Raw genomic sequence first — 19,619 nt, forward strand, 5'->3', positions numbered from 1 at the left:
CCCATTCTTGATTTGCATTCTGCTTTTCCAACAACAAATGTTGAGCTCAAAGCAGCTCATCATCATCATCATCAATTTATTGTTTCAACTCCGTCCATCTGGCTGGGTTTCCCCAGCCACTCTGGGTGGCTCACAATAGAACATTAAAAACATGATAAGACATCAAACACTTAAAAACTTCCCTAAACAGGGCTGCCTTCAGATGTTTTCTAAAAGTAAGGTAGTTATTTATTTCCTTGACATCTGATGGGAGGGCGTTCCACAGGGCTCCACATATTCCCAACAGCATTAGGAGGTGGGAATGTAAACACTATAATATCAAAAACAGTATGAATAAAGTAAACAACAATAACAACAAATACATCAAGACAATGAATACAATTCAGTGAAATCATAATTCATAGTAATTAAAAATTTTGGAAAGAGCTGCTGTGCACCAGACTTGTGCCAAGTGACATTGTTGCTGTGGAAAGGAAATTCTTCACTCAGTGCAGCAGGCAGCCTAGTTTTCCCCACTACAAGCAAGACACATTCCTGCTAAAGGGCAGCAATTATTTCTAAATTTGCACCTACGCATGTACATGAGCACATTCGCATTTCATGCAAAACTCTGTTCTTGTGCCCTTTTAAGGTAATGTGCATATACGTGTGTGTGTGTTTGGGGGTGGGGAGGCGATGTGCAACTGGACCCCCTTGTCCTAATAAAAGTGTTGCCCAACTGCTGCTTTCGAATGAAGCTTCCCAGCCAGGGAGCAGGACGTCGCCAGTCTCTGCAAGGGGGGAACTGCTGCCCAACCGCAGCGACCCTTGAAAACTTGCAATCCCCCGAGCGACAAAACCACCCTCTTTCTATGAGCCACTTTCACCTCCGCCCGGGCTCGGGTGCACGTGGGGAAGGGGAAGAGTTCGAAATCGGGTTTCTCCAAGGAGAACCCGGAAGCCGCCTAGCGACACTAAGCAGCGACCCTTCGCCTCAATATATCTCTATGGAAATATCTCTGTGGCAGGAGGGCCGGGCTAGAGAAGCCGGAAGTGGCCTCCCGGAAGTGGCTCATGTTCCGTATCTGCCTCCGTCCGTCGCTCGCAGGTCTGCGCAGCCCAGCCAGGACAGGCGGCCCGCGCCCGCAAGCCCAGGTGAGTCCGGGGCCTGGAAGGCGGCCTAGGAGCTCCGCGAGCCGCGGCTCCTGCTTTGCTGCCGCCCTTCGAGCCTGCCGCCCCCAACTGCAGAGCCGTCCGGGGGGCGGGAGGCATCGGCGCAGCAGCCCGCCTCTCGGACCGGCTCACGAATTCGCCGGGCTCAGCTGAAAGGGAGGGAGGGAGGACTGTTGCTGCTGCTTATTTGCCTACTAAATTTGCCGTAGCTGTCAACGTTTTCCCTTTTTTAAGGGAAATTCCCTTATTCCGAATAGGGTTCCTCGCAAGAAAAGGGAAAAGTTGACAGCTATGACTTGTGTACAGCTATGATTCACTCGGAGATCCCAAGGCAGTTCACAGCATCAAAATGCAAAATGCATAATAAAACCCTCCAGGAGTGGACGCCCACCCAGCGGTGGCAGCCGGTGTTTAGGGTGACAGGAGCAGTAAGAGGACAAAGCGAGCCTTGCAGACCAAGGAACCGCCTAGTCCAGGACCTTTTTCTCACGGTCCTTCAGTGCCATTCAGACGTTGCTGGACCCAGAGGTGGATTTAGAGGAGCTCAATAGCACTGGGCATGGAGCCTCGAGGGCACCTAAAGCAGATGCCACAACAGTGATGTAAAATGAAAGACGGGGGGGTGTGCACAGAATTTTGGCACCACACAGGGCACCACTGCTGGACCATCACTCCTGATCGTTGGCCATGCAGGCTGCAGGGAGTTGGGAATCCAGCAGCACCTGGAGGGCACCATGTTGACTAGCCTTGCTCCAAGCTGTTGTCCTGATTGCAGCGCTGTCACTCCAAGGAGCCACATCAGTACATCCTCTGCTCGCTGTTTGAGCAGAAATGATTTTTCTCCAGCTCTGCATATATCATGACAATAACCATGTGTTGTCTGCTCTGTCTATAAGGATCTTATAAGATCCTAGCCAGAGTGGTGTAGTGATGAGCGAGTTGGACCAGGCCAGGTTCAAATCTGCGCTTGGCTTTGAAGCTCCTTGGCCAGTCACTCTCTCACAGGCTCACCACGGAGCAGCCTGCTGGATCAGGCCAATGTCCCATCTAGTCCTGCATCCTGTTTTCAAAGTGCCCAACTAGATGCCTGCCAGGAACATGCAAGCAGGACATCGGCGCAACAGGACCTCTTTCCTCCTTCGGTTTCCAACAACTGGTATGTGGCGGAAGAGCATAGCCTCCATCATGGCTAGTAGTCATTGGTCACTACCTTCTCCATGAATTTGTCCGATTCTGTTTAAAATCCATCCAAGTTGGTGGCCATCACTATCTCCTGTTGGAGCGAATGCCATAGGTTAACTTAACTGTAGCCCAACATCATGTTCTAGATTGTGGTAGGAGATCCGTGTGTGATTTCCTGGCATTGGAACAAGGGGCAGCGAGTAGTTGCCCAAGGCTTGCCTGTTGCCTTGCTAGCAGTGGTAGGGCTTGAATGCCATATCCAGTTATCTTTCTAATCCCCACCACCAATTTAAATACCCCCTGTATTCAACCTGATGTTCCCTGGATGTTTTGGCATATAACTCCGCTTAAGCCTGTGCTGCTGTATGATTCTGGGCCTGATGGAAGCATAGCTTTGCTGGTTGGGACTGATGGGACTTGTAGTCCAAAATATCCCAAGTTGGGAAAGGCTGATCTGCGTGCCTTCAATTGGAGGATCAGTCTGGACTTCAGTACAAAAAGACTTTAGAAAAATGATTGTGTAATCTCTGTAGCAGAGGCACCATAGCATGCTCATCTAGTGAATGAGAGGTACAGCACAAGTTGAGTGTCACAGTTTAATATAAAAAGCCCACATGCACACATTACCTGAGGCAAAGCTATTTGAGAAGGTTGCTTATTATCAGCAGCTGAAAAAGGGAGGCTGTTTGGAAGTCACAACTCCTATTCTAGCATTAAAAACATCTGATGAAGGGTAGCATCATCATCAAGCTGACTACAGTACCAGGTGGAACTATATTTAAAGGCTGCCTTTCTATCCAAGGCAGTGAACAAAAAGTACATTATTATAATAAAACATTAAAAGTACAAAAAATACCCAATATATTAAAATATAATTTAGCCCGTATAAAAGCCATTTCCTGAGCAGCAGCAATATGATGAGAGGGGGGATTTCTAGTAGCGAAAGGGAGATTTCCTACTAAAGTTAATTTAGCAATTCCTTATAATTTGGTCTCTTAAACAACTTGTAGTATCCAGTTCCTGCTTCTGAAGACACAACTGGTAGTGGAAATGCTTGTTGATATGCTTTTTATAATTAATACCTGAGACACTGTGACCTTAAGGTTTATTGGATTGTAAACATAAGATGTGTTTTCACCAGCATTCTTCAGTTACACAAATATTAGAGCTTAAGTTTATATGAGAGTCCATGTCCCCGTGTATCTTCCAGAGATTTCAGTTAAAGGGTTTATCTGGATACAAATGGTTTCAGTGCCGGTCATATCAATTTTCTTTACAGACTGACCCCCTATGCCTGACCACGCAGATGTCAGCCTGCCCCCAGAGGACCGGGTCAGGGGTCTTATCCAAATGGGCAGTAGTGTGGAGGTGAATGAAGATGTCCCACCTCGGAGGTACTATCGTTCTGGAGTTGAGATCATCCGGATGGCAACTATCTATTCTGAAGAAGGCAACATTGAACGTGCCTTTATATTGTACAACAAGTACATCACGTAAGAAATTTGCATTGCTCAGTAATAACAGAAGAACCTCTGTTCTGATAAACCTGTTAAGTATCATTGTATTGTAAACCAGCTGAGCCAGATGGAGCTTATACGAGATTCTTGCCTACTTACTTATTGTGACTCAGGTGTGCTGGTACTGGCTTCTTCCCTCACCTAAGTTTTTAATCAGCAAGAAGAAGATGACTTTGTCTCATCCCAAACCTGAGCCTAAGGGTTTATCTAAGCAACCTGTCAAATCAACCCTCAACTGCATTTTAATCTTTGTGGGTAGTTCTGTAAATCTTGATTCAAAGATGGGGCAAGTGTCCAGCCTGCATGTAATGGATGTGCATTCAGTAGAAGGGCTGTAGCTCATAGGTAGAACATCTGCTTTGCATGCAGAAGGTCCCAGGTTCAACTCCTGGTTTCTCCAGGTATTATTATTAATTGAATTTATATACCACCCTATACCCAGAGGTAGTGGTGCGAATAATGTTGCCTGTCTGAAAGCCTGGATAGATGCCACCAGTCAGTGTTGACAGTACTGAGCTAGCTGGATCAACAGGCTGGCCTATGGGTTGTATCAAATGTTAGTCCTACTTGGAGTAGACCAATTGAAAATGAAATACATGACTAACTTAGGTTCATTTATTTCAGTGGTCTACTCTGGGTAGGCCCAAGTCCCCTTTACCAGCTTTGTCTGGTTCTCCAGCTGCAACCATTCCTGGACAAGAATTGCCTGACCAATGTAGTCCATACACTTGTAACCTCAAGACTAGATCACTGTAATCCACTCTACTGGAGCTGTCCTTGGATCTGGTTTGAAAGCTCCAGCTGGTGCAGAATGCAGTGGCCAGACTGCTGGTGGGGGCAGTGGACCAAAAACATGGGACACCTTTGTGAAACATTCTGCTCTGGTTGCCCATCTACTGCTGAGCCAGTTCAAGGTTGTTGTATTCACTTACAAAACCCTGGACAATTTAGGTCCTGGGTACCTCAGGGATCGCCTGAACTCTTATATCCCAGCCCAACCCTTATATTACTGAGATCATGTGCAGAAGCGTCACTGGTCATTCCCCAAGTTGGTGATGCTCATTTGGCAACAGCAAGAAACCATGCCTTTAGTGTCATCAGCACAGTCCTGTGGAACACTCTGCCAATAGAGTTTACGCAGGCACCTTCTGTGCCAACTTTTAAGTGCCTGCTGAAAACCTTGCTGTATGCAGGCAATTAAGAATACAGCCTTCCACAATCACTAATTGGTGTCTGTTTTTAACTCTTTAATATACTTTTATTGTACAATTTTGTATTTCAGGGATGTCCAACTCCCAATAGACTGCAATCTACTCACAGTATTTAAAAACTGGCAGTGATCTACCCATTGTCGTAAAAAGACTGGCAGTGATCTACCCAAAGTTGTTGAACTTTTTTTAGGAAGCCAAAGTTGTGGAGCTTTTTTAGGAAAGGCAAAGTTGTTGAGCATCTTTTAGTAAGCCAAAGTTTGTTTTTTGCTTCTTTGTAAGGAGATCACTGAGGGGCCAGATATCTAACAGGAACACCCTGATCTACTGGTAGATTGCGATCTACCTTTTTTGGACATGCCTGTTATATTTTACTGCTGTAAACCACTTTAATGCAATTTCTTTTATGACATAGCAATATAGAAATATTTTTATAAACTAAATAAAATGTGGTACAAGCGCAGTGGGGATGGGGAAGATAAATGAGCATGTCACTGGTGTAATGTCTTGGGCATGAAAAGCACCATGTTTTGCTCATCACTCTCAATAGTCATTAATACAACAGCTGCCGGGGGGGGGGGGGTTGAGGGCTGTGTGAATGCTGTAAAAATTACTTCTGGGGGTGGGCAGAGGGACCTTATTGATTCCATTATATGAGGTTGAAAAGTCAAATGAGTTTCTTTTAACCCAGAAAAGTAGCTTTTGTAATTATCAGCAAGCAGGCTCAAGGGAGGTCTCTGGGCTGTAGCACTGACCGCCAAACTAACAAAAACTGTAACTTGCCTGGATTGTTGAGTGCAAAAGGATCTGCCAGGTTTGTGTATTTAATTTATTAATTTATATTCCTCCTTTTTCCCAAACTGGAATTAAAGCCAGCTTGCAACATTTGAAAACAACATTATAAAATACCAGTGTTATAGAAACAAACAAGTTGAAAACAGTAATTAAAATACTCTCACTGAGAGAACTGAGATTACAGGGAACCAGGCAGAGGGCCTTCTCAGTAGTTGCTCCCGCCCTGTGAAACACCCTCCTGTCAGATGTCAAGGAAATAAACAACCATCTGACTTTTAGAATACATCTGAAGGCAGCCTTGTTCAGGGAAGTTTTTAAGGTTTGATGTCGTATTGTGTTTTAATTTGTTGGAAGCTGCTCTGAGTGGCTAGGGGCGTATAAATAAGAAACTATCACCACCACCACCATCAGAGCACATTTAGAACCGGCAATTAAAGTGCAATTTGCCCTGACTATAATGGTCTGCACCTTAAGTTTTTAAAGGCCTGTCTGAACAGGAAGGTCTTAGCCTGCTGGTGGAAGGATAGCAAAGAGGGAACCAATCTAATCTCTCCTGGGAGGGAATTCCACAAATTGGAAGCAGCCACAGGAAATGCTGTCTCTTTGGTCACCACCAACCATCCTCCTTAAGTTGATGGGACTGAGAGAAGATCCCCAAGAATCTTAGGGAGATGCAATATTTCAGATAGCCTGGGCACAAGCCATATAGGCTCTTATAGGCCATAACCAACACTTTGAATTGTGCTCAGAAACAGACTGTTAGCCAATGAAGTTAGCTCTCCGTAACTGGCCTCAAACAGCAGTCTGCCTGGCTGCATATATTGACATGTAGCTTCAGTTACTCGTTCAGTTCAGCTTATTTCTTACTAGGCCAAGAGAATCCTCTTCCATTCCTCCCCTGGGAAAGAGGACCTTTATTTTCACTTGTTGGCATTCACTGATTATTGAGCCGTGAGGTTCACATTTTCCCTTCAGTGTTTGAATGAAAAGCTGATAGCTGGCTCAGAGTTGCAGTTTAAGGTTACCCAATCAAAGGCCTGTTGTGTTTTTTTATTGTTAAGATGCCACATATATCAGTCTTAACAATCTTCTAAGTTTGCTTTGAGGGACGTGGGTGGCGCTGTGGTCTAAACCACTGAGCCTAGGGCTTGCCAATCGGAAGGTCGGTGGTTCAAATCCCCGCGACGGGGTGAGCTCCCGTTGTTCAGTCCCAGCTCTTGCCCACCTTGCAGTTTGAAAGAACATCAAAATACAAGTAGATAAATAGGTACTGCTCCAGTGGGAAGGTAAATGGCGTTTCTGTGCACTGCTTTGGTTCACCAGAAGCAGCTTAGTCATGCTGGCCACATGACCCGGAAGCTGTACGCCGGCTCCCTTGGCCAGTAAAGCGAGATGAGCGCTGCAACCCCAGAGTCGTCCGCGACTGGACCTAACGGTCAGGGGTCCCTTTACCTTTTACCTTTTAAGTTTTCTTTGAGAGATCTGGGAGTCAAAGCTGGGGGCAGGGTGGGGGAGTGGGAATCTTCCTACTCCTAGGAGACAATATCAAATTTCTAGTGAGCTGTGCTGTTGGGGTTTTTCCAGTAGCATTGAAAGTCGCTTTACTGTTCACCTCAAAATCCTCCCTCAGGATTTGGATTCCACAAGAGCAGCCTTCCTTGTAGCCAAGAAGGGATATTGGCACTCTTCATAGGCGGTGATGTCATGCATATCACAGGAACCTCCCATGCAGTTATTCGCTTTCACAACCTTTACATTCATTCAGTTCCCAAGCAAAATTCCTTTTCTTTCCTGTCTTGGATATGATTGGCTGCCTTCCTTCAGAGTCCAGTGTATTGCATTGAGCTCCTCCGCCCCCCGCCCCCCGCCCCCCGCTTTAGTGCTGTGGGCTGGTTTGTGGCCTCTGTGTGTTTACTCAGAAGTAAGTCCCACCAAGTTTGTTAGGGCTTACTTCTGAGTAAGTGTTCATAGTGTTGCAGCTTTAGGGTTTCAGGTGCTGTTGAAATCCTTTAACATGCTGAAAATCCGCTTCACAGTTTGTTTCAAAACTTCTCCAAGCAAATGTTAAATTCTTGGTAGTTCCAAAAATGGAAGTGGGGGTCTAGTATGGTCAGCCTTCTCTCCTTTCCAATGGCTGTTGCTGCCACCATTACCCAGGCATCTTCTATGCACAATTTTCCTGCTCCAGCCCCATTACATTCAGTACATTTTTTCCTGATTAGCATCACCTTCAGCCTTGCTTAACCTTCCATGCTTCCTCTTTTATGGGCATTTCTGGGAAGAGAAACTGGCCAAGGGACCTGCTAAGTGTAAAACTTGGTGGATCCCTTCCAGCTCTGCTCCCTCTTGGCAGCCACCTAAGCCTCCTTTAACTAAACAAATCCTCCAACTGTGATTCTGCCATTGCAGTAACAAATGCAGCAACAACGAGGAAACTCTGTGTGGTGTTTCTGTTTTGTCAGGCCTTGTGCAGGACCGTCCTTACTGTGAGGGAACTCGTCTTGGAGGACTAAGCATAGCTTAGCCTAAATTATCCATTTTTGGAGGGTTGCTCAACCTGACCCCACCAGGGATGCTCAGGCTTTTGAATGAAGTTGGCATAGTCATTGTGAAGCGCTTCATAGGTGCAGAGCAAATTTGCTCAGATGATGGGAGGTTGCAATGGGGAGGTACTGAGAAGCAAATGGTCCTCTCCAGGGAAAGAGTGGTGAGTTCATCCTGCCTTTCCAGAAGGCAAATGCCATAGCAAGACAATAAAACTGAGGTAGACCTAGAAACATTTTTGTTTACTGTGTTTTCTTTAGAATTTGGAGGGGTTGGATAAAGTTGTTTGGAGACTGAACTCCTGGTTGGCCAATCCTGGCCTAAATCAGCATCTCAATGAAAGTACATTTAAGTTGCTAAAATAGGACCCTTAAGATTGCAGCTGAAAACTAAATTGTCAGTTATGTGCAGGAGGATGAACCATTTCCATTTATGCAAACCTGTGCCTGAAGTAGGCTTGAGCTTTGCTTTGATGCTACTTGGCAGGCCAGCTTTTCCTTTGAACAAACAATTCCCATGGTCTTTGCTTGTGTGGAGGAACAGAATATCCAGATTTGCAAAGTATAGTCTGCTCCAGTACCTGACTGTGGTGACCATTTCAATTAGAAGAAGGAAGTGGCAGAAAGCTCAGCTTTTGCCCAGGGACTGTTTTGTATGCGGAGAGTCAAATTTCTCTTGGGGAGCAAGTTTGCCATTTACCGTATTTTTCGCTCTATAACACGCACCCGACCATAACACGCACTTAGTTTTTAGAGGAGGAAAATCCGTAGGCATGCCACCCGTAGGCATTCCCTCCATAACACGCACAGACATTTCCCCTTACTTTTTTGGAGGAAAAAAGTGAGTGTTATGGTGCAAAAAATACGGTAAATAGAGCTATATGAGCAACACAGATGCAATTTTCCACAGAGATTGCGATCCTGTGACCCAAAGCCCTAGATGTGATATTTTGGAGTCTGTTTGAGATGCAGTTTCCTGTGGAGTGCCTATTTTAGAAAAGGGATGTCTTTAGTTTGTGGTGGAGAGCAGGATTGTGTCCTGGAATTTTGCTGTAAAAAATGTAAACTGAAATTCTGATCCCAGAGTCCCCACGTGATCAGGGTATGTAGGCCTGATCTTAGCCACACAGGATTATTGTATTGGACCTGGAAATGCTGTAACAACCAAAGAGTGCTCATGGTTCTCCTTCCTACATCTCAGCTGCCTGTTTTCACTTTCTTTGTCCTCTCTATTCCAAGGCTCTTCATAGAGAAACTTCCGAAGCATCGTGATTACAAAACTGCTATCATTCCTGAGAAGAGAGACACAGTAAAAGTAAGTGGCCACACTGGCCGTAATGGGGAAACTTTGTTTTAAGATTTTCCTCTAGAGCAAAGCTGCTGTAGCTCCCAGATACTGGCAATGAGGAAGAAGCTGTTAGTCTATCACAAGCATATATAGAAACTATTTTGCAATGAATTATGTTGCAAAATGCAGGCGCCCGAGAGAGAGAGCGCACGCTAAGAAGTGTGTCACCCTTCCTTGTAAGTTTCTGTCCTGACTCCCTCTCCCTGCTGTGCTGTTGCACAGCTCAAATTTATTTCAGTGGTGCTTGCCTAGGCAAACATCCTGGCAGACTGTCCCAGGCCCCTCTACTAATGGTTCTTATTGTCACACTGCTACTGATCACAGCTTCTTTTTGAGTTCTAAAGAACTTGATTTTCATGCTTACTTTCTCTCTATCCAGAAACTAAAAGAAGTTGCATTTCCTAGAGCTGAAGAGCTGAAAAAGGAGCTTTTAGAAAGATACAACAAAGAATATGCAGAGTACAATGTACAGAAAGTGAGTAACAGGAGGAGAAATGCGTGAGCTCCAAATTGTGCCTCTGAACACCACAGCTTGCAGGGAATGATGGCTGTTTGGGGTCTGTTTGTGTTTGGTCCTGGTCAAACAATGAAGCTGACATGTTATCCCAGCACTGTACCCCACCTACCCTTGATCTCTCTCCCTATTCCAGCAACTGGTATTCAGGAAAAAACTCTTCCATCTTCATCCAGAGTTGCTATGGAGGTTCTGCTCTGGTGTCTTGGGGTCAGTAATGGACTGGATGGGGAAGAACAAATTTGAAGTTACCATAAATGAGATAGTCTTGCTTATAGGAGTTTAGCCTGTTGTGAATGGGAGTAACACTCCCCATTAAATCTCAGATTATAGTCTGAGCGTTCTCCTGAATCCAGCCTTGAGCCTGGATACTCAAGTGATGGCCACAGCGAGGAATGCCTTTGCCCAGTTTAGATTGGTACACCAAATGTGCCTGTGCCCGGAAAATACTGGTTTAGCCCTGGTGACACATGCCTTAATTACATCTGGATTATAGCGATGTGCTTTCCATGGGGTGGACTTTGAAGAAATGTCCATAAACTTCAATTAGTCCAGAATGCAGCAGCCGGATTTCTTTTTAAACCTGCTTTTGCCTGTGAGACCCAAGGACTTCCCTGGGCTGCCTGTGTTGCACCTTTTCTCACCTGGTCCCTTGTCTGATGTTCCTGATGCAGAAGAAGCAGGAGGAAGAGTTTGCCCGCAGCCTGGCTCTGCAGCAGCAGCTGGAGGAGGAGAGGCAGAGGGTGGCCAGGATGAAGCAGCAGCAGGCCGAGCAGGAGCAGTTCAATGCATTCGAGGAAATGATCCGGCGCCAGGAGCTGGAGAAGGAGCGCCTGAAAATCGTGCAGCAGTTTGGGAAGCCAACCCCCAACACCTCGGATGGCCCCTTGGTACCTGGCGCGCTCAAGCCCTTGAGCCCCAGTGGAGGAGGGGCGCTGCCCAAAACCCCCACTGTGGACAGGTCTCTGAAACCTGGAGCTTTGGGGATCCCAGAAAACAGTTAGTATGCCTTGACCCACCTTGTTTGGCTACTGGGTGACAGATCTCCTTCCCTTCCACATCAAAACATGAACAAACCCCTCGCCTACAACATGAGAGTATTCTAAAACTAAATAACTCTACTTTTGTAACACTTTAAACCCTGCTTGTGCAGATCCAGATCTCTGTATTGTAGAGTGTTGACAAGATGACCCTTTGGGTTCCTTCCAACTCTACAATTCTGATTCTAGGATCTGGTATGTTCTCTGCAGAAGAGACAGATCCCTCTGCTACTGTTTTGCCATCTGAAGCTGAGCCGCCTCACAAGCCCGTTTTATTTCCTGCCCTGCCCTCATGCTCTTGAGTGGCCATAGGCGTGCATGCACGCGGGGCCGTGGGGGGCCAACCCCCCCCATTTTCACTGAGGGGGCCGCCCCCTCTATTCCGCGGCCAGATGGGCTCTGTTGGGCCCTCCCACAGCTGTGACTAGGCCCCATTGGGCCTTTGAGGGGGCGCAACGGCTGCTGTCAGGCCTCTTCCCACTGTTGGGTGGAACCCAGGGCGCCTGAGTGGCCAGTTGCAGGGACAGGATGTGACAAGACAGCCATTCTCCAAGGACCCAACAAGTTTGTGGGCTTCAGTTGATTGGAGAAACCTGGGTTCTAACTTAATCCTTGAATATTCACCCACCTTTCATCCTCCCCCCCCCCCAATTTTCCTCCATCTGCTCACTGAAAATATTATCAGTTCTTTCAGAAGGCAGTCTTGAAATACAGTCATACCTCGGGTTGAGTATTTTTGGGTTGCTCTCCACAGCAACCCGGAAGTAACGAAGTGTGTTACTTCCAGGTTTCGCCACATGCGCAGATGCTCAAAATTACGTCATGCGCGGAAGCGGCGAAATGCGACATGCGCAGACGCATCTTACGTTTACTTCAGGATGCGATAGGGGCTCCGGAACGGATCCTGTTTGCATCCAGAGGTACCACTGTACAGAGAATCCTGCAGCATTGAGACATTTTTGCAGTGGTCATGAGTTCTGTTAGTAGGTCCCTCCCTGTGGAATGTAAGGGGTGACACACATACAGTGGTACCTCAGGATAAGTACTTAATTTGTTCTGGAGGTCTCTTCTTAACCTGAAACTGTTCTTAACCTAAAGCACCACTTTAGCTAATGGGGCCTCCTGCTGCCGCTGCACCACGATTTCTGTTCTCATCCTGAAGCAAAGTTCTTAACCCAAGGTACTATTTCTGGGTTAGCGGAGTCTGTAACCTGAAGCGTCTGTAACCCGAGGTACCACTGTATCGGAAAGGGCTTTTGGACCTTATGCACCACGCCTGAGCTTTTTCTTTCCAGGTGTGCATCCGCTTATTAGCAACAACTTTGGGCTACCTCTTAATTCTGGTTGAAATAACCACTGGCCCTTTTTTAAAGTGCTGGTCTCAAAACAATCTTCCTGTGACCTATTCTTCCAAACAACAGATCATGTAGTAAATCTGAGTCTGGACCATTCAGTTCAGATTGCAGGCATTGACTCATACGTTTGAATGCTTCCCTTCCTCCCTCACACACACACACACACACGCGCATAGTGAACTAGCAATTCGGGGTAAAAGCTTAGGCTAGAACCAGGCCTGATATATGCCTGTCACATTGTACATCAAAATCTTCTCTTCTCTCTGCAGATACTACTATAGAAGGACTTCGCCATGTGACTGTCCCCAGAGAACTCTGTCATAAATTCCTCCAGTTGGCAGATGCAAACACTGCAAGGGGTGTAGAGACATGTGGAATCCTTTGTGGGAAGCTGGTAAGGTGACTTCTGGGATAATTATGTCAATATTTGGTAGTCCCTGGTTTCAAGACTCTAAAGTTGCTGATTTGAATACTTGGAAATATTTGTGTTTATTAATATTAACTTGCTTTACATCACTTAAAGAACATGGGTGCATATATCAAAGCTGTTGCACATATGTAAAACTGGTTGCACTGATGTGAAGTCATGGAACGTTCATGAACACTCTTTCTTTCAAAAACTCACCCTGAGGAGATACAAGTTGCAAAAAGTCAGCTTTGTTGAGGGGCGACTTTTGGAGGAGACCTTGTATAAGAGTTAGGGACAAGAGAGGGTGTGTACTGTCAGCAGGAGTGGTGGAGAAGCAGGAAGACTGAGTGGGCAGCAGGGCTAAGAGGTAATAGATGGAGCCCCGAGGCCATGGACAGACAGATGGTGGTGATGTCAAAATATTTCAGCAGTGCAGGAGCCTATAAAACCCCCCCTAGGCTGATGCGGCTCTGGATATTGGATAGTACATCTTATAGTTTCACACCTTCAAAGGTTATGGTGGCTTCAATGTGTTTTGGTAAAATGATAAATGAATCATTTATTTTTTAAAAAAATGATATGCTGCAACCTTTGTAATACATTAGGACCACTTCTTTCAGTTTTTAAAGTTCTTAAATATATTTGCAACATCCAACACTTGAGGGGGTTTTTTCAGCTTGGCTTTTCTATTTTTACACTGTAGCCAGAAAGCCAATTTTGCCCATATTTCTTTGCCTTCAGCCTCCCTTAAACTTCTCTAGGTGAAGATTTATTCATCTAGGCAGCTTTTGCTCTTCGGGTTCTTAAAGTGAGACACAGGTGGGTTTTTTAAAGTAATTCAGTAACATTAAACAACAACAAGGCAGCAGAGGGATCACACCAGAAAGTGAGCAGTAATTGGAGGAGGGAAAGCTGAAATTCACTAAAACATCCAAACTGTCCAGGTCTCTAATGTCTCTGAAGCTGGGAGTGTGGTGTTGGGTCATTCCATTCGTAGGCCATTATGTTTATGTCCCTGGGGCTGTGTGGTGTTTGAATGGCAGCACTGTTGGCTGCTGCTAATTCCTCTTCCTTGCCCCCTTGCCCTTCTTTTTTTCCTTCCAGATGAAGAACGAATTCACAGTAACCCATGTCATCATCCCCAAGCAGCACGGGGGCCCTGACTATTGCAACACTGAGAATGAGGAGGAACTCTTCCTGATCCAGGATCAGTACAGCCTTATCACTCTGGGATGGATCCATGTAAGCCCTTGCTCAAGGCCTTCCAGGTGCAAAAGCCTGTTTGTGGGTGTACTTGTCACGGGCTGAGGCTTTGCCAGGTTCTTCTGCTTTCCCCGCAAAGCAGTTGGCTGCTGCCTGCTGTAGAGCAGAAGACAAATTCAGAGATTTGTGGAAGGTCCCAAAGCAACCTGCTGCTGGGGGGTGCAAAACCCTAGTGTGCTCCTCTTGTGCAGTAGAACTTCTCCGTGAAGTGTGACTACTTGCATGCCTTTGTATGGTGGGGAGGGGGGTGGAATTACCAAGTGGATTTTCTTTGGTGCTTATCACACCCAGGGCCAGCTCTAGCATTGGGCACAGTGAGGCAGCTGCCTCAGGCAGCTAATTTTAAGTGTCATGAAAGGGCAGCATGCCGCTGTTGCAGTTGAATTGCTCGGGGGGGGTGTTGTTTCTTGTGGGATTTTCTGCCTCCGGTTCCAGAACAACTTGGCTTGTAGTGGGGACAATTATTTGCCACCTTAGGCAGCAAAATGTCTTTGGTTGGCCCTGACCACACCCTCTCACCCATCTGCTGAATCTGTCTGATCCCAGGGCTACCACCCTTGGCTGTGCTCTTAGTCATTCATTTCAGTGGGGCTTACATAGGAAAACTTCTTTCCAGATTGAGCTCTGTGTCCTGGTCTTTGTGCATTTGAATTGACTTATCAAGCACCCAAATATTTATGGTCAGAAGTGGTCAGCGCTGCACCTGCTTATTCTCTGCTTTCCCAGTCTGGACTTAGATTGCTAGGGCGGGGGTGGGGAGGTGGGGAAGGTGATCGCTCTGATAAAGAGCTATGAAAGGTCAGGGTAATGTTTCCTTAGAGAACAGGAGCCTTTCCCACTTGCTTGGTGGTTGTCAAGAATGAGCCATGCCTTTCTTGGTGCTTGACTTTAATTTCTCCCTCTTTTCCTCCATCCTTATTTAGACACATCCTACCCAAACAGCTTTCCTTTCCAGTGTAGATCTACATACACACTGCTCCTATCAGATGATGCTGCCGGAGTCTATAGCTATTGTTTGTTCGCCAAAATACCAGGAGTAAGTGTTCAATTTATTTCTATTGCAGACTAAATACATGTGCTATGCTCATTCCATTCTGCACCGCATTCTAACAGAGGTTTGATGCTTAGGCCAAGAAGAGAGGGCAGATGAGGCCTAGGAAGAATGTAGAAGAAGGGGATTAAAAAATAATATTAACCAGGCCTTTTTTTCAGCCAGAGCTCACAGGAACTCCGCTCCGGCCCCTCAGAGGTGGACGCCATTGCTATTCTAAGAGAACAAGGGAGAAGTTCGTGGGGAGCTCTGGCACCTCTTTTTCTAGAAAAATAGCTCTGATAATAACCATAAGAAATGTAGATAACCCAGGCTGCACTTCAATAGAGTTTAAAAGATTTTGGAAAATTGGGACAATTTGGGGGGAAAAAGAATTAAGGATGCAAGGAGGAACTCGGTTCCACTAAGGGGATTATGTACATTTAGCAGATGAATTTGCATCCAAAACACACGTTCCTCACCCCACCTTGGAGATTGTGTTAATAATAAGCAGTTCTAGGATTTCTTTCTAAATAATTAAATAAGACTCATTGACTGCTAGTCATAGTAAAATAGCAATCAAAAGAGGCACCCGGTCTTTGAGCACCAGTTACTGGGAATCACAGATGGGGAGAATGCTGCTCTTGGGCTCCTTCTCCTGCCCATGATCACCGAGATCTGGTGTCCTAATGCTTCCCACCCCAGTAGGACCTGCCCAGCCATTCCATTGGCTAGGCCCCACTCCCAGGCCAGCCTTGAACTCTTAAAAACAAGTTTTCTTATACAAACTACAAAATGAAACAATAAACCAATAGAAAATAATAAAAGAGAAACAATTTACAATTACAGTGGTACCTCGGGTTACATATGCTTCAGGTTACAGACTCCGCTAACCCAGAAATAGTACCTCGGGTTAAGAACTTTGCTTCAGGATGAGAACAGAAATCATGCTCTGGCAGTGCGGCAGAAGCAGGAGGCCCCATTAGCTAAAGTGGTACTTCAGGTTAAGAACAGTTTCAGGTTAAGAACGGACCTCCGGAACAAATTAAGTATGTAACCAGAAGTATCACTGTACACACAAATTAAAATAACCCCAACCCCATTTAAACATTAAAAACCACCCCACTCCATCCCAAAAAACAACCAGAATTTTAAGCCCCATGGATTAAAATTATCTTAAAAGCATTTTAAAACACACTAACATGGAGCAGGAAAAACAATAGCAGACCCCCCCCCAGCACTGCCCCGAGAGTTCATTGCAGTGAATCTGCCCCCGCCCCCTAGGCCAGCTGGCAAAGGCCTTGCAGAAGGAGCAGGCCCTGCAGTCCTCACCACAGCAGATCAGTATGCTTATATGTTCAGTACGAGGGTTTGGCTGTTCTTGGATATTCTTTGATTGTCCACATAATTCAAAAGACATGATAGTGGATTGTTAATCCATCTTGTCTTAAATTCCTTCATTTATGACAATACCATCCTTCAGTATCTTCTCACCTTCCAACATTCTTCACCAGACAGAGATGAAATCTCCTTTACTGTCTTTGCCAAACCAGCACCTCCCATTGCCTAACCCTCCTGCCCATTTACTCCTCTGTGACAACCAGTGCCGTTATACAGCCATTTCACCACAATTTTCTCTAAAATTCTTAGCTATCAGATAAGAATTTCCAAACTTCTTCTGGGATTTCCATCTGCAGATCTCTCTCCCGTTTTCCTGTATCTATGTGATTTGCCTCCCAGTTTTTAAGAATTAGTAGGGCTCTTCTTTTCATGACTTTCTGACGACTTTTGTTGTTGTTGTTGTTGTTGTTGTTGTTGTTGTTATAGGCACGTATTAGTCACTTCTTCTTTTACAAAAAGTAACTCAATAGTACAAAAATTAAAATCAGAATGGAGATAACCCTAAAAATGCATTCATACATATAAAATGCAAGTCTAGTACATCCAATCCACTGGAAGAGACCACAGGTACCTAAAATATTTTATGTATGCCGCTTATTTTAGTGTAGTTCAGTTCAGTTTAGTTTATTAAATTTATACATCACTTGATTGTTTAAAAAAAAACAAAAACAAAACACTTTCGAAGCAGTTTACAAAAAATATGTAGGAAACCCAGAAGTGCTAATGATTGAACTTTAAATAAATATGTTACACAAAACTTGTCCCCCTAAAACCTGCTATCAGTTTTGAGGCATACAAGTGATTTTATTTACAATCTTTCTAGGACTGGATTCTTTAAATTGACAGACCATGGCTTGGAAGAGATCTCTTCCTGTAGGCAAAAAGGGTTCCATCCACATAGCAAAGATCCCCCACTCTTTACAGTAAGTATATCCAAAGTGCATTGGCCTGGTTCTTGCTGATTCCCCCAAATCCTGCCTGTACTGCAATGGCATGCTAACAGGAAAACCTTTATCCAGTTTCTGTTCTGATGCCTGCTAGGGTCAGAGAATGCCTCCTCTTTCTCTCCCCACTATTTGAGATTCTTTCTCTGTTGTAGTGCTGGAAACTGCCAGTGAAGCAGGATGGTGTGGATTTTTCTCCAGCATAAAAATATCAGAATTTATAGTGGGATCCTAATGCCTGTTTAGGAGTGAGTCCTATTGAATTTAAGGGGGCTTACTCAAAGGTTAGGATTGCAGCCAGGAAAAAGAAATTCCAGTGGGTGCTGGAGCTTTTGACTGCAGAAGATATTCTCAGCACAAACTCTTGCAGCAAATTAGAGCTTCCGAAGTGCTTTGCTGTCACAGGGCTGGCCCTTGATCCCTATTCAGGGAATCTGGCATGGAGCCCTGAGGCAGAGGCAGCTGGGACTTGGGTGTGTGATGGCAACCCAGAGCAGCTGGGTGGGGAGCACATTGTTCCTAAACCTCTCACTGAAGGGGAAATCTGCTGGTGACGTTGAGGTACTTGGAATACTCTAAGACTGCCATGCACCGTGCACAATTAGCATCACTTTCAGCCTGTATGTTTTGAATTTAGCCACCCCACCTGCTCTTGACTGCTGTGCCCTTCATTTCCTTTTCCTTTTCCCTTTCAGACCTGCAGTCACGTGACTATCCTGGAGCGGGAAGTGATGGTACTGGACCTTCGATAAAGCAAATGCCTTCATGCCTTTCGCAGCCATTAACTATCCTCTACATTAATTTATGATGACTAATAATACTCCCTCTATGCAGCAATTCCCAAGGCTCTCCCTGTAAACACCTCAAGAGTCACATTCTTTCTGATCTCATGCAGTTGTTAAATTAGGGAGGAGAGAGGAACTCTTAGGAGATATCACTAAACTTAATTCAAGTAGTATTTGGCTGCTCACTGATCCTCTTCAGGCTTTACTCTGCTGAACCTTAATCCAAAAATCAAGCAAATTAATAACCTATAAAAATCTGTTTGTGATATGCTGAGCACATAAATTCATCTGTTTCCTCTCTTTCAAGCTGCAAACATAGAATTTTCTCCAAAGCTCATAAACACCGATGGAAGCCTTTGGTGGATTCCCCAAGTGCTGTGCCAATAGCTCAACGTCTTGTGAGCGACAACAAAATGATGTTTACGTTGGAAGGAAATGAGCATATGCAGGAAGATTGTGTTTTTTGTTGTCAGGAATTCTTCAAAAGATAAATAAATCACAAGTTCTTCCAGGCTTCCGTTTCAGGGAGAGGGGGGAGATAGGAGTTACAGGAAAAGAGAAGCCAAAGGAAGGGATTCCATAAATAGCTTCTTGGTTCCATTCTTGGCACAGTTTGCCAAAGGATGGATCTGCACTTGATTTGTGCTATGAACTTTCAGTTCCAGCAAGTGCCGATATGCACTGAATCATCTAACTCAAGTTGGACAACCCCTTAAGTAATGCTTTAAGGCCTAGACCAGCAACTTAAAGGCCTAGACTGAGGGTTAGTTCGATGTAGAGATTTAAAAATAGGTTTACTGTTGGAAAAATGACTCTGGTACCTCTACACCTTGTACCCTGTCCTCGTATCACATTGCAGTGAAGGGCAGGTTTAAAATATTTTAAATAATAAATAAATACACCTATAAAAAGAACATAAGTGTGGTGACACTTCTCTCTTTCTCAAGCAGGTGTAGCCAATGTAAGTTCCAGATGTTCCACGACTATAAACTCTCATCCACCCCAGTCAGCATTTGCCAATGGCCAGGGATGATGGGAGCTGTAGTCCAGCAACACCCGAAGGGCCACAGGTTCCCCATCCCTACCCTGCAGGTTTTGTCTTGCCACCCCGCCTTGGCACTTGATTGCAGGTG

At 45.3% G+C, this 19,619-nt stretch overlaps 1 protein-coding gene across 1 annotated transcript; it reads left to right on the top strand.

Annotated features, from left to right (window-relative positions):
• Window positions 1-1,016: 1,016 nt before the first annotated feature.
• Window positions 1,017-19,405, top strand: STAMBP (STAM binding protein). Its single transcript, XM_081203149.1, has 10 exons — window positions 1,017-1,134; window positions 3,614-3,827; window positions 9,637-9,712; window positions 10,125-10,220; window positions 10,934-11,258; window positions 12,924-13,048; window positions 14,168-14,305; window positions 15,250-15,362; window positions 17,581-17,680; window positions 18,397-19,405. Exons 2-10 carry the CDS (start codon window positions 3,625-3,627, stop codon window positions 18,451-18,453), a joined length of 1,233 nt encoding a protein of 410 aa, XP_081059275.1. The 5' UTR covers window positions 1,017-1,134; window positions 3,614-3,624; the 3' UTR covers window positions 18,454-19,405.
• The last annotated feature ends 214 nt before the right edge of the window (window positions 19,406-19,619 follow it).

Source organism: Podarcis bocagei (genome assembly GCF_964188305.1).
Source record: "Podarcis bocagei genome assembly, chromosome: 7".
Classification (NCBI taxonomy): Eukaryota; Metazoa; Chordata; class Lepidosauria; order Squamata; family Lacertidae; genus Podarcis; species Podarcis bocagei.

Excerpts from the sequence above, each read along its gene's own strand:
- STAMBP (XM_081203149.1), top strand. The coding sequence starts at position 3,625 with ATGCCTGACCACGCAGATGTCAGCCTGCCCCCAGAGGACCGGGTCAGG. Across the intron at positions 11,259-12,923 it reads TTTGGGGATCCCAGAAAACA|ATACTACTATAGAAGGACTT; the intron begins GTTAGTATGCCT and ends TTCTCTCTGCAG. Across the intron at positions 17,681-18,396 it reads AAGATCCCCCACTCTTTACA|ACCTGCAGTCACGTGACTAT; the intron begins GTAAGTATATCC and ends TTTCCCTTTCAG.